At 43.2% G+C, this 15,090-nt stretch overlaps 2 protein-coding genes across 3 annotated transcripts in view; one reads left to right on the forward strand and one right to left on the reverse strand.

Moving 5' to 3' along the window:
* Positions 1–897, reverse strand: part of POP1 (POP1 ribonuclease P/MRP subunit) — a 41,536-nt gene extending 40,639 nt beyond the window's left edge. The window contains exon 1 of one of the 2 annotated variants that reach the window (XM_073330486.2): positions 698–897. The gene's annotated coding sequence lies outside the window, so the exon portion shown is untranslated. The remainder of the gene's footprint in view (positions 1–697) is intronic. The other variant, XM_073330487.1, reaches the window with a different exon arrangement.
* Positions 898–949: 52 nt separating this feature from the next.
* RIDA (reactive intermediate imine deaminase A) lies at positions 950–11,476 on the forward strand. The gene is made up of 6 exons (XM_073330488.2): positions 950–1,164; positions 4,918–5,023; positions 5,844–5,898; positions 6,962–7,030; positions 9,357–9,412; positions 9,845–11,476. Exons 1-6 carry the CDS (start codon positions 965–967, stop codon positions 9,905–9,907), a joined length of 549 nt encoding a protein of 182 aa, XP_073186589.1. The 5' UTR covers positions 950–964; the 3' UTR covers positions 9,908–11,476.
* The last annotated feature ends 3,614 nt before the right edge of the window (positions 11,477–15,090 follow it).

The following is a 15,090-nucleotide window of genomic DNA, read 5'->3' on the forward strand; positions in this document are numbered from 1 at the left end:
CACAAGTCATAAAGGAAACAAATAAATTAAATGGAAAGCTGCAAGTAGATTCCTTAAAACAATCCAGCCACTGCACAAAATATTGACAGGTTTGACTGCATGCTATATAGAAACGATTTTACAATCTATGCCAATCCGAATCCCAAACTGAACTTCATCTTCTGCTGAAATTGTTGGAGTAAGGCACGAGACGTTTAGCAGATGTGTTTCCCCTGGAGTGAACTTAGTGAAGGGGACGGGGGGGGACCACATATAATGCACGTGTCTGACCTTCGCTTCCTGACTCAGCATGTCGGATGCTACAACGCACAGCCTGGGGGGGCGGGGTGGGGAGAGGGGGGAGGAGGAGGAGGAATGACTGCTAGGGAGCCGGCTATTGCCGCATCCCGTCACAGGCTAGCGCTGCAATGCAGGGACAGGACAGCCAGGGCGGCCTGAGTCCATACAGCCAGGGCTGGGGTGATGGGCACAGGGCCAGGGCAACCAGGCACCCCAACGAAGAGCGGGAGCGCGCGCGGGGCACCGGGAGAGGGGAGCGCGGGGCGGGGCACCGGGAGAGGGGAGCGCGGGGCGGGGCACCGGCCCCCAGGGAGAGCGGGGCGGGGCACCGGCCCCCAGGGAGAGCGGGGCGGGGCACCGGGCGGGCGGACACCCCCCGGGAGAGCAGGTTCACAGCGCTGAGGCCCCCAGGCGGTACCTGGAAGCGGAAGAGTGTAGATGCCCCACGTAGGAGCAGCCGCTGTCCCACCAGGCTCTGCCCCTCTCCCCGGCAGCGGAGCAGCCTCCGGCTACCGCTCTCCCGCCAGCGCTCAGCTCCCCGGCCTTTCAGCCCACGACAACCACGCCGGACCCGCCGCCGCCGCCGCCGCCGTGAGGACCGCGCAAGCGCACAAGAGCCCTTCAGAAAAGACTACGTCCCCCAGCAAGCTCCGCGGGAGGAGGAACTGTCCCCCTCCGGAGACGCATGCGCGGTTCGGTGCCGTGCCCCCACGTGGGATTGGGGGTGGAACCCTTATTCTTCAGTAAAAGAGCGAGGCTGTCCCAGCGGGTCCGCAGGGAGCGAAGTGCGGAGTCTCGCGGCAAAGGGCAGCGGGCAGCCATGGCCACCCTGATAAAGCGAATAATCAGCACCTCGAGGGCACCGGCTGTAATGGGCCCCTACAGGTAACGTGCCAGGCTCGTGCGCTCATCTAGCGGGGACTCTGCCTCGTAGAGCGATGGCCTGGATGCTGCAAAGAGAACCACACGGCTAGCCCCGTGACTGCGCTGGGGCGCCAAGTCCATGATCCGCATGGAGCCCGTTTTGGGAGTGGGGCCTGTAGACGAGACAAGGCAGAACATAGTGGGGAGGCCAAAAAAGGGAACAACTTGGAGGAACTCTAAATTTAAGCTGGCAGCTCGTGTGGGCATTGCAGAAGAAGCGAGACTAGGATGGACTTGAAGGAAAAGATGGTTGAGGCTTAGTGACCTGGGATAAAGTGAAAAGAAAAGGAGGACTTGTGGCACCTTAGAGACTAACCAATTTATTTGAGCATGAGCTTTCGTGAGCTACAGTAGCTCAGGAAAGCTCATGCTCAAATAAATTGGTTAGTCTCTAAGGTGCCACAAGTCCTCCTTTTCTTTTTGCGAACACAGACTAACACGGCTGTTACTCTGAAACGTGGGATAAAGTGAGAATCCCACACGTTGGGAGTTGTGGGGACAGACACGGAGAGGGGGAAATTACAGCGTCTGTGTATTGCAGATATTTTGCAATGAGGAAGTGTCCATAATATTCTTGAAAATTTTAAAAAATGAAGAATTGTCATAGATGTTAGTTGTGTCTGTGGCTGGGTAATGGTGGGTTTGTCAGCCTGCATTATGAAATACTGTTTAAGTTTTCAATCTCTTTTTATTGCAGTGACTAGAAACATTATTATTGGGCAACTATGTTTCAGTAAATCTTTTTGCGTTTACATAATGTTTTGCAATTGGCTTTGAAGTCTTTAATTGTGTGCTGTCTGAAATAACTGGGTGTTGTGCCAGCAGCCCTATGTTCAGTGGCAATCAAAATATGCTGAATTTGCAAAGAATGGAACATAGAGGGCAATGTCTCTAAAGTTAGCCCATCAGCAGATTTCAGCAATACAGCCAGAGAGCAGGTGTGCAGATTTTTAACCTCGCAACTGTAACCAATTTGTAGCTGATTTGTCAAGCAATGGCCAACTGTGACTAAAAATGTGGATTTAATTGACTGTTTTAGATTTTTGTTCATTACTTACATTACTGTTGAATATTAAAGGCACTTCTTTTTAAAGCTCCTAGTCACCAACATTAGAAAACCCATGCACTCTTTAAATAAAGAAAAATAATCCAGGGAGTTCCTAAAAGTCTTCCATGGTCTATGTATTTTTGGAATGACCTATTGAATGCTGAATTCCATGTTGAAGTCCTGTGGCTTTAAATAATCAAAACACTTGATGTGTCCAGTAAAAATATATTAGCTGTCTTAGTCTAATTTTTGTAAATCTTTAGCTTGGCATTTTATTTGTATCACTAATATCTATGAGATATTTGATCAGAATAGTTATATTTTAGTAACTGCATATTTTATTATAGCTTTTTATTTCTTACCTCATTTTGAATAGGAGGGAGGGAAACAAATTCCAGTTCAGGCAATTACAATCCACCAGTGTAAATTCACCTTGATTGATCAATCCTTCAGCCTTCATATAGATTGTGCAGATCACAACATGTCTTCCATTCTTTTCTTATCCTGGCCTTCCTTCTCCACGTGTGGCCATGTCTTTTCATGATGAAATCTGCCCATCTCTTTGGAGGTCGGCTGTGGTGCTAGTACACAGCTGCAGTCCATTGTCAGTGAGCCTCACTATTTGCCTGGCCCATCACATTTTACTGTACCTGCTTTAAACAACAATGTCCTGCACTCCGCTCTGCTGGTTGATCACTTCATTGGGGACTCGGTCGTGGATTGAAATCCCCAGAATTCTTCTTTCCATTGCCCTCTCCATGATAGACAGTTGCTGCTCCTCTATCTTCATCAGCGTCCAGGTTTCGCTGCCGTACAACATTGCCGGCAGTACTGCTGAGCTGAAGAGGTTGGTGCATATTGCCTTGTTGATTTTTTTCTTGGAGGATATCCTTGATAGAATTAAATGCGTGCCAACCAGCTTTCTTTCTTTGTGAGAGTTCACCTTCCTGATCATGGCGCATGTTAATTTCTTGGTCCAAATAGACGAATTGCTCAACTTCTTCATTTGTTCTCCCTGGTGTGTTATTTGGGCTTTTGGCAAGGCATCAGACCACATAAATTTAGTTTTGGAGTGGTTCATTTTCAGTCTGACTTGGCTGCTTTTTGTGTTGCATTCTTGCCGCATTGTCTGTAGTTTGATAGTATTTTCAGCAATCAACATGATACTGTCCGCAAATCTGAGGTGTTTAACTGGTCTCTGTTGATGTTGATTCCACCCTTCCAATTCATCTTCCTTTATTACCATTTCGAGGCCGGCTGTGAAGAGTTTCAGTGAAACAGGGTCTCCTTGTTTCACACCTTTTTTTAACTGGGGTGTCAAACAGTTAAATCATAGTGCAGTCAGAATTTGCTTCCTTTAGTAGTTTGTGTCGATGCTCTGCTCTGCAAGAGCTTTCAACCCTGCATTGATCTCTACACTGTCAAACGCTTTTTCATAATTGACGAAGGCAAAGCATAAAGGAAATTTGTATTCCCTTGAGCATTCCAGTATTTGGTTTATAGTGGAAAATATGGTCCATTGTGCTGAAATTCCTTTGAAAACTTACCTGCTGTCTCGGCTGCTGCTTGTCCAGACTCTCTGTGAGTCAGTTTGTTGTTTTGGTGAAGAACTTGTAGACATGTGAGAGGAGGCATATTGGATGGTAGTTCTTTAGAACTTCACAATCCCCCTTCTTGTACAGCAAAATGGTGTTGGACTCCTTACAGCTAGACAGTATCGTCTGTGTTTCCAAGTAATGGCTAAACCTCTGAGCAAGGGTTTCTCAGAGGTCTTGGCCTCCAGGTCTTATCATTTCGGTTGTCAGTCTGTCTCTTCCTGGGGCTTTTTCCTTCCTTCATTTGGCAAACTGCATGTCGAACTTCGCTGATGAGGACTGAGAGTCTAAACTACCCCTTTATTTTCAAAGGGATAAAGTATTCTTCATTTCCTGCCCTAAACAATTCTGTACGGTGTTTGTGCACTATTAAAAAGCTCCTGTGTTTCACTTCAGTGACTGGTGAGGTGATCTCTATAATAACACTTATAGATCTCAAAACTTCTTAAAAAGGAAAGCATTATCTCCATTTTACAAATGGAAAAACTGAGACAGAGAGACATGAAGTTAACTTGCCCAAGGTCACAGTGCTAATAGTGGCAGAGAAGAAAATAGAATCCTGGTCTCTTGAGTCATAATTTAACATTATACCCGCGGGTCCAAGCTGCCAGTAACGTATCTCTTACCTAAATCTCGGTGGTGTTGAGACATAACAATGTTTGTAAAAGCGCTTGGGATGGAAAGCAACACTTTCATTATTACGCGCAAGACTTTCAAAAGTGAGTAGGGGGGTTGTTGACAGTAGAAATATATCTTTTAGAAGCTTGAAAGTGACATTCTTTGTTACCAAGTTAACTTTTCTCTTTTCAGTAAACACTGACTCTGCCTTTTCTACTACTAAAAATAACTGGTCCTATGATTCTTACACAGTACTTTACTTCCCAAAGAGGTGGTATAGTCTGTTGCCACCTTCCCAGACTGAGTTTTCTACCCCCATAAAATGTTATAAATTAATGGGGGGAAAGGTGAAATATTTCTTCAAGAGGTTTGCTCAAAATAGTTCTGAGTGGTTGGATGGAAATGAGATTTTTCTGGATGAGCTGTAAATATATGTATGACTTACAATTGCAGTCAAGCGGTGCTGATAGACCGGACCATGTATATCGCAGGACAGCTAGGCATGGATCCTTCTAGTGGCCAGCTTGTGCCTGGAGGGGCAAAAGAAGAAGCTAAACAGGTAAGGAGTTATCCAAAGCCCCCTAGCAATAAACTTAATATTTGAGTGTCTTACTGTTTGGCCTGTGTTTAGGCCCTGGAGCTATTCACAGAGAACAGAGGCCCAAACATGGAGGCTGGAGTATTGAAGACCATCCCGCACAGCAATCCAGGAAGCTGGGGGAGGGCTAAAGTAGGGGACAATGCCTCCTCTCTATCCTTTCTTTCTCCCACCCAAATAATGGGAGGGTGGGTAGGAAAATAGTGAGAAATCCTTATTTCCAGCAGGGGTGGAAATGGTGGTGCTTTAAATTTAATTGGACAATTACTGACCGTTCGCAGTGTTGTAGCCCGAAGAAGAGCTCTGTGAAGCTCAAAAGCTTGTCCCTTCCACCAGCAGAAGTTGGTCCATTAAAAGATATTACCTCACCTACCTTGTTACTCGTTCATTAGATACTTATAACAAAGATTGAGCTTCCAAGCAGACCCCAGGGAGGGGATATAAGTAAGAATCCTAGTGGCTGGGAAGGGCCAGCTGGCCTACTTGCCAGGGCATTGTCTCTGGACATTGCTGTTGTGCAGTGGGGAGCCCCTCATCTTACATATGTGCCTTTTTCTGAGTTAAATCAAGGAATAAAAATGGAAGCCCTGCTGGAAGTGCAGTCGCTGTGAAAGATGATTCGTAACCTACCTTCCTTTTCACTTGTCTAATGAAAAGGTTGGCTACCATCTGAGGTTGTCTGGAGTAAACTTTCATAGCTACGTCTTGTGGTGCTGGTATGTAGAGAAGCTATAACTTTAACAATGTCGGTACCTCAAGGCTCTGTTTTTCTTCTCAATAGGCTCTAAAAAATATAGGGGAAATCCTGAAAGCTGCAGACTGCGACTACTGCAATGGTGAGTGCCTACATAAGAATAGTAGAGATGTCCAAGTATTTTATTTAGAGAAGAAAACAAAGTGACCTTTTTTAAGGTAATCTTTTTTGTTGAATACATAATTGGTGCTTATAGCTGTGTGATACAAAAGAAAATATGATCCTAGACCCAAGGATTTTAAATTGAAAAAGACAACCCCATACACCTGGGAAACCCAGGGAAAGATTTTTTTATTTTAGGGGTGTGGACACTCAGCTGTCCTTGCCCCAAATTTCTGACTAGTAATGCTACTGTTTTCAGCCCCATCTGCAGGAACACTAGTGTAAAGAGGGCTCCAGATGGCGGCTGGCACTTTAAGCATCCTGTCCTCTAACCCAACTCAGAGCAGGTCTACAGGAACTGGGGTGAGATTCAGAAAGGTATTTAGGTGCCTATTTCCCATAGGCTTCAAGCTGCCTAAACACTTTTTTGTGAATCCCACCCCTGGGGCTTAAAATGCTGTCAACACTAGTGCACTAACCGTGGAGCTGAGCCAGCATTAACAATGGGAAAGGGGGGAGATCAAAAGGGTAACAAAAAATCATAGTGTAGACAAAGCCTTGAAAAGGCAATGGCTGGAGGTATGGTAACACATTTGTGCTTCATGGAAGAAATGAGCTTTGCAAAGGAATTTAAGGCTGTGATTTTCAAATCTGCTTTAGGGACACACAGTTCCCATTAATTTCCCTTACATGGCATTGAAAATCTCAGCCTGAAAGCATGAAGTGAGTCTAAACGTGTGTGCCCCTTTGAAAATTCCTGATATTGCACTTAATTAGGAAAAAAATCTTATGAAAGCAGTAGTACATGCTGAGTTTCAGGGCACTTCACTGTTTCTAAAACGTCATGATATAGTGTAATAAGTTGGGGTGAGTGGATCTAACTTCATTTTTATGTTAACAATGGATGTCAGTGTTCAGAGTAGGTGAGGTTTATCACTTGAGGTAAAATGAAGTATATGAACTGAATATTAAAGAAATGCACTGGGATTTGCATGCTGCATACAACCCAGCGCTCCATAATATCTGCATTTGTGTAACTCTAGTTGTAAAGACTACTGTGTTGATGGCTGACATGAAGGACTTCAGTGATATTAATGAAATCTACAAGCAGTGTAAGTGGATGTTTTGTTTCCATTTTAGCAGTATCTTGTACCGTTTTATTGCTCACTAAGAGAAAAACTTAATGACGATCTGTTTGTTTTGACGTTATATAAGGTATGGGTTGAAACTGGATAGTCAAAACAAAAAGGAAAGTCACTTATGCATGGACTATGCTTATTTCTATCTTTAATAGGAATATTAGTCATTCAAAAAAAGATGTCTGTTTCCCCGTGACTCAGGTGTTCAGATTATTCCTGCTAGCTAAATCTCTGCCTTTCTCACTTTAATGTGCTTTTAATAATCCATATGTGAAAAGGACTATGGATAGGATTCAAATTCCATCCCTATGTTACACAAATCATAGTGCCAGGTGACAGTGTCAGTCATACTGTAGATCCACAAAACTTGGTGTATTAGAAGGGCAGCTTCAGCATTTAACTGACACTTCTATATTACTTCATCCTTCATTGAGGCAGATCTCCCAATTTACATGTCTTCCATGCTTTGAAGAGCCCCCCAGAGGGATTTGGCTTTACCAAAAGTGAGTGAAATTGGAACTGTATATTTACATTCATATGACAGCCAAAACAGATGGATCAGAATGGAAACTTTCACTCTAGAACCCACTCACATATGTAGTTGATAAGGTGTCTGGTTTTACAGTTCTCTCAGATAAACTGGTAATCCAGAAACAAAATTTAGCACTCACTAACATTGTGGAATTCTAACACTCTGTGCATAATTGTTTTTATAGACTCAACAAGATTTAAAAAAAAAATAGCCCTCACATAACACTTTAGACTTTAGCTAATTCTTCTTACAACACCACTCTGAGATGGGCAAATACAATATTGTCTGTGATATAAACTTGTAAAGAGGGGCTCCCTCAGAACAGAGAGCTCAGTTCAATGTGGCTGAATAATGAGTGTGAAAATTAATTTGGGATGTTCTTGGCTTTCTCTGTCTCAACAACTTAGAATCCATATGAGAGATTGTGTATCCAAAAGGAGGAGATGGGGACCATATATCTTGTACCAAATGAGAACTAGCAATGTTTGAGCATAGCCTTATGGTTTACCAGAGCCCCAAATGGTATGCCTCTTAAACACTGCAAAGCCTAGTAAAAATCAGGTCCTTTGTATTGCTGGACTTGCGGGGCCAAATATGAGCAGACTTTTTACAATTCTACATGCATATCATTGTATTTTCCCTAATATTATGCTGCTGTTGGCAGCCTTCAAATGATTAACTTGTCAGGTTGTCTGGGATTGTGTGTTTATCTGTTGCTATCTTGAAACAATCTGTTGAATTCTTTGGTGTGATGCTGGTTGTTTAGTACAAGTATTACAGATGAAACAGGAACATGGGATCCTGAGTACTTATCTATATAATCCAAATATATGTTGACTCAGTTTTTAAATCCATGGCAGCTTCTGGCCTCAAGTAACTGTTTTTCTTTCATGGTAGATGTGGTTTCTGAATCTGAAGTAGCCTCTTTTGTATGTCAAAATGCAATTCCATGGGCATATGTACAGGATGCAGAATAGTTAAATATCTAGTTGCTCATTACCAGGCTCCCATGTAGCTGTAATTCATTAACACATTTGGTGTTTGCTTTTTCATTGTGACTTCTTAACCTGATTCAGTAATAAGATCTTGTTATCGGCTGCTGATCTTAGAATTAAAACTTACCAGTAAAAGTTGTCTACAACAGCTGAATTTGCACAGTATTATACCTTACTCAGATCTCTTACTCTGTTAGCTAGGTATCCTCAATGTAGGAGCCTAATCATGACATTCAGTTAAACTGCATGGAGTGCAGGTTAGGGCATACTGTATAAAGGTGGCTGAAAACTTCCCTTTGCTCTCCATTGATCCTTGTGCTGCTCTCTGCAGGACTGGCTCCTATGCTGGGTGAGTTTGTGTGTAATGCAAGGTACCCTTGCAATGCCCCTCCTCCTTTGCTCAGGGCCCCTTTTCCTTGCTCATCTGGATGTAAGAGCCCCCACATCAACTATGTCTCCGGAAGATCACCCGTACACTGTGGTGACCTTTCCTGGGGCAATTAAGCTGGTGTTTAGGGCTATGCTATGCCAGTGGTATAAACAGTGGCTGCATCGTACCAGAGAAGCTGATCTATATGTTTCTTCTTGATCATGGAAAAAAGTAAATTACTGAGATTATATAACAGGCCAAAAAATCCAGCAATTTTTGTCTCATAGCTGTTAAACTGTAAACATTCTACTGTGTATATGTATCTCTATAGATAATTCTGAACTGTATCTTGTAGGGCAAAGTTAAAACTATTAATTCATTTATTTATCTTTTAAACTGTAGTTTTCAGGAGTAACTTCCCAGCCAGAGCAGCCTACCAGGTTGTTGCTTTGCCAAATGTGAGTGTCAATTGTTCTTCTATAAATATCTATTCTCTCTCTAACTTCTTGCAGCTGGAGGATTTTCATTCCTAGCTAACTTCTCTGAATAGTTTGCTTTTAATGAATAGTTTGCTTTTAATGGAGGATTTTTTTCTTATGTAGTTAAAATATGTAATCTCCCTGACTCTCTCTCTGTCTGTAACATTAAAGGGGAGGAAACGTCACTCCAGGAATAAGGGATTATTATATGTAGAATGATTAAAAGAAAGCTTTCAGTTTTCATTAACATTGCTGAAGAAATTACTAATAGGAAAAAAATACCTTGGAAAACTACAAGGTTTAATTCTACAAATCTTGATTCATTTTTTTTTTGTAACTGGTACTATGCTCAATAATTTAAAAATGTAGGTCTCTCTAAATTCCTATTCTGCTTCAATGTTTTCCCCACAGAATGCACGAGTTGAGATTGAAGCTGTAGCCATCCAGGGACCAATCCAAGAGGCATCAGCATGACTATAAATACAGTACTCTAATACACTACTAAGTGTGTCTGAGGCTTAGGCCCTGTTCCTGCAATTGGCTGCCTGTGGGCTCACCCCCTTGGAAGCTCCATGGAAAAGCACCTTTGCACAGTCTGTTGCAGGATCTTACATTCTCTAAAACCCCCATCGTGTAATGAACTCTGTGCAGGCAGATCCCTGTGCCCATGTGTAGCCCCATTGTCATCAATGGGGCTCTGCGCTGGTTTCAGGGTTTGTCTGTACTCATTGCAGGATTGGGGCCTTAGTCTGTAATGGTGGCTGGGTATTGTCACCTTCCTAAAAGGTTGTTTCAGGTAAGGTTATCCAATAATGAACAAACTCTCAAAATATATGGAAGCAGAGAATTGCATTGGTGGTAACATGATAGCATATGCTGTAACCTTTAGAAATCCTGCTAGCACTCTAGAGATAAATCATAGACCTGGGTTTTTAATACATCACTTAATATTTTTATAAATGAGCAGTTCATGCATTTCTAACTATAGAAAACCTGATTCGCTGCAGCACAGAAGTGAAAATACATATTTGGGGATTCACTGTATGAGCTTTGAACACTTGAAGTGTTTGATTAGATCAGGGGTCTCAAACTCAAATGAGGACAAGTACATTGGGCTGAGGGCTGCATCAGTGGACTCCCCCATTGCCCCGCCCCTGTCCCCACTCCGCCCCTTCCATGAGGCCCCGCCCCATCTCTTCCCAGCCCCCATTCCAACCTCTTCCCTGAAATTCCCACCCCAACTCTGCCCCTGGGGGCAGGGGGTCCAGGTGCAGGAGGGGTGCGGCAGGGGGTCTGGGTGCAGGAGGGGTGTGGCAGGGGGTGGGCTCCAGCCCGGCACACACCAGGACAGGGCAGGTTTCCTGCCCTGACCCTGCGCCGCTCCAGGAAGCGGCTGGAACCTGGGGGAGGGGGGCACAGGGTCTGTGTGTTGCCCTGGCTGTGCCTCCAGGCACTGCCCCCCCCCAGCTCCCATTGGCTGGGAACAGGGAACTGTGGCCAATGGGAGCTTAGGGGGAGGTACCTGGAGGCACGGCCAGGGCAACACACAGACCCCTGTGCCCCCCTTCCCCAGGTCCTGGCCACTTCCCGGAGCAGCACGGGGGCGGGGCAGGGCAGGCAGGTGGGGAGCCTGTCCTTGCCCCCAGTGCGTGCCGGGCTGGACCGGGCCAGAGCTGCTGTAGGTAAACACTATGGGGGCTGCGGGGAGCTGGTGGGCTGCAGAAAATAGCCCCACGGGCTGCATGTTTGAGACCCCTGGATATCTCTAGATCTGATTTATCTTTGCTTTTCTTGAGTCACTTCTAACACACACAACTTCACAGAAGTGTGAGTAACTCATGTAAATCAGTTGAAAATTAATGTTTTATTTGAATGTTTAATGAAAATTAATGTTTTGTTTAGCACAGCATCAAGTACCTGATGGCCTACAAATATAACTTTGAATTACCTTGTTCATTTTAATTAAAGATAATTAGACACATTCTAGCTTTGGGGAAAATATGTACTATCTAATGGGAATAAACCATAATTGCATGTATTAAATATGGTGGTCTCTTTTTTTTGGGAATAAATGTGCTTTTTTCATTTAAAAATAAATGCTTATGTTTCTTGGTATGACAACATGATGTCCTGGGAGGTGTGCTGCCTGCCTCCAATTGTTATGGAAAGGTTGCTGAAGCACATCTGTCCCTCTGACTACTACCCCATGCTGATCATCCACCTGGGCACTAATGATATTGCCCGGTCTCACTCCAAGCAGATCAGCAGCAACTTCAGGGCTCTGAGAGCTAGGGTGAAGAAGTCAGGGGCACAGGTTCTGTTCTCCTCCATCTCCAAACTGAAGTTAAGTGTACAGGCAGGGACATATGCATCCTGGAGACAAATGCATGACTGCACACATGGTGTTAGTAGGAAGGCTTTTGCTTCATTGACCATGGAATGCTGTTTGAGAAGACAGTCTGCTGAGAAACAATATGGTCCACCTGACCAGGCAGAGGAAGAACATCTTCATGTACTGACTTGCCAACCTAGTGGGGTATTAAACTAGGTTGAAAGGGGGCAGGTAACAACAGCCCACAGGTAAGCATAAAAAAAACCTACTTTAACATGTCTATAGGTTGGGAGGGATATGGAAAATTATAATAGGGTCATTGGCGCAACAAGAGGGAAATGTGGGGGGGGTCTGCACAACATCTAAGGTGTGTCTACACAAATGCAAGGAGTGTGGGGAATAAATAGGAAGAACTGGCTGGATTAGTACAGAGTTACATTTTATTAAAGTTAATGTTAAAAATGATATAGTACACAGGTTAAGAAAAGAGTGTTTGTACATCTGGGTATATGCTTAGATTATCCACAATACAAAGTTTGTTTTTAAAAGTCATAAGATATATAGTACATAACAATAACCCCAATTAAGGTGAATAAATTTAACAATACAGTTTAGCTATTAGAATCTGAATACAGGGGTACATCTCTCATGAAAAGTTATACAGAGTGTTGGTTGTAGAAAGCAAATATAGGAATGAGTGTAGATTGTCCCTCAGTAATTGAGCATTTAGGGTAGATTGTCCGTTTGGAAAATACAATCCATGAGAAAAGTATTTCAGTTACTTTTATGACTTAATTGACAACAGAGAGAGAAATCTCATGAGTGGACTATTGGTATGAAAGGGTAGAGCTTGTTCAAGGGGAAAAAGTGAGGTACTGACTCCATGGGTGCTCCAGGCTGGAGCACTCCTAGAAAAAATTAATGGGTGCTTAGCACCTACTGGCAGCCAGCTCTCCTCTCCCAATGCCTCCCATCTACCAGCAGCCCTGTGACCAACACTCCCCCTCCCTCACAGCACCTCATACCTGCCATGACCAGCTGTTCTGCAGCATGCTGGGGGCAGGGGAAGGAGTGGGGATGGTGTGGCAACAGGTGGAGTGGGAGCTTGGGAAAAGGGGTGCAGGCAGGGTGGAAGCTAGGAGGAAGGGGTTGGGGTGGAATAGGGAGTTGAGCAGCCCCAGGCCTGGAGGAAGCTGGTGCCTGTGTGTTGTATTATACATCAAGAATATGTACACATATTCAGAGATCCAGAAAGAGGTGAGTGGCAGACCAGTTTAAAGTTGCTGGGTAAAGAGGAAATAAAAGGGAGGTGGGGGGGAAATGGGATTGGTTGAGAGTGGTCATGGTAGGGTCTACTAGAGACCACCAACTCTGGAAGAGGATGAGGCATTTCTAGAACATAAATATCCAAAAACACAAGACCTGGTACTAATGGGGGATTTTAACTACCCAGGTATCTGTTGGAAAAGCAATATGGCAAAACAACATTTCCCATAAGTTCTTGGAATGTACTAGGAACAATTTTGTTTCAAAAAGTAGAGAAAGTAGCCAAGGGGACAGCCATTTTAGACTGGATTCTGACCACTAGGAAAAACTGGTTGTAACTCTGAAAGCAGAAGATACTTTAGGTGATTTCATGATTCTAAGGAATGAGTGAGAGCAGCAGAATAAGGACAGTGGACTCCAAAAAAGCAGACTTTAACAAATGCAGAGAACAGGTAAGCAAGGGTTCATGGGCAAAAGAAATCTAACAACTAAAGGAGTCCAAGAGAGCTGGCAGTTTCTCAAGGAGAGAGTTTTCAGCTGTGCCTTTAATAATCTCAACGCAAATGAAAGGTAGGAAGAATAGTAAGAGGCCAGTATGGTTCTGGTAACAGCTCTTTAATGACCTGAACATCAGAATGAATCCCACAAGAAGTGGGAATAGACAACTTCCTAAGAGCATGAAAAACAGCACAAGTATGTAAGAAATCAGAAAGGCTTAGGCACAAAGTGAGTTACACCTAGCAAGGGATATAAAACACAGGAAGACTAGGGTCTATAAATACATTACGAGCAAGAGAAAGATGAAAGAAAGCATAGTCCTCAACTTAATGGGAAGGAGAACTAATAATTTATTACATCAGGAAGGCTGAGGAGTTTAATGCTTGTTTTCTACCATCTTCACTAAAAGGGTTAATGGTGACTAGGTACTCAATACAATTAATATTAAACAACAATGGGGGAGGAATGCAAGCCAAAAGAGGGAAAGAACTGGCAAAAGTATAAGTCAGATGTATTTAAGACAGCAGGACCTGATGAAACTTACCCTGTGGTATTTAAGGAACTAGTTAAAGCAATCTCAGAACCATTAGCAATTATCTTCAAGAACTCATTGAGAACAGGTGAGGCCCCAACAAAGAGTATTTATCTTTAAAGGGGGAACCAGGGGACCCAGGGAATTACAGACCAGTCAGCATAACTTCAATAAATGGAAAGATACTGGAACAAATAATACTATATCCCAGTGGTTCTCAAACAGAGGGTACATCAACTCATTCGGATGTTTGCCTAGTTTTACAACAGGCTACATAAAAACCACTAGTGCAGTCAGTCCAATCTAAAATTTCATACAGAATATGACTTGTTTATACTCCTCTATATACTATACACTGAAAAGTACAATATTAATATTCCAATTGATTTATTTCATAATTATATGGTAATCCAATCCCAATCACTAGAGGTTTTAAAGAACAGGTTGGACAAACACCTGTCAGGGTTGGTCTAGGTTTACTTAGTCCTGCCTCAGTTCAGAGAGCTGGACCTAATGACCTCTTGAGGTCCCTTCCACCAGTCCTACATTTCTATGAGTCTACGAACATAAAGGCTTTCCAAAGGACAACTGAAAGGAATATGATAGTCCTGAGAAAATGGTAGGTGTAATCAATCTTGTGTAAACAAATGTTTGTCCCATACAATGCTTTGATGGCTATAGGCTCAGATTGAGAAAAAGCTTCCATTCTATCCCATAATGGGTGAAGATGAAAATAATCCTGTATGACAACAGAGACAACAGGTTCCATGCCTATTTTACTATTATGGCATTACAGCTGTTGAAAGTGCTTTCAACTAAGATCAGCTCTTTAGGAGTGGTGGATTTTTTTTTAACACCTTTAAATATCCTATTCAGACTGTAACTAGATACTGTCATTAATCCAGTTATGCTGTATCTCTGCACTTTATATCAGTAAAACAAATCATATTGGACTATTGCTTAAAATGTAGCCCAGTGTTTGGCTACATTTGTGGTTCACTATGAAAAATGTGCAAGAGACAAAATAAC

The sequence above is a fragment of the Lepidochelys kempii genome, chromosome 2, assembly GCF_965140285.1.
Source record: "Lepidochelys kempii isolate rLepKem1 chromosome 2, rLepKem1.hap1, whole genome shotgun sequence".
Classification (NCBI taxonomy): Eukaryota; Metazoa; Chordata; order Testudines; family Cheloniidae; genus Lepidochelys; species Lepidochelys kempii.

What these genes read in the sequence shown, in the direction of transcription:
- RIDA (XM_073330488.2), top strand. Translation starts at nt 965, where the DNA reads ATGCGCGGTTCGGTGCCGTGCCCCCACGTGGGATTGGGGGTGGAACCC. An exon ending in GCTGTAATGGGCCCCTACAG is followed by an intron (nt 1,165 to 4,917) that starts GTAACGTGCCAG and finishes TTACAATTGCAG; the next exon opens with TCAAGCGGTGCTGATAGACC. An exon ending in AGGTTGTTGCTTTGCCAAAT is followed by an intron (nt 9,413 to 9,844) that starts GTGAGTGTCAAT and finishes TTTTCCCCACAG; the next exon opens with AATGCACGAGTTGAGATTGA.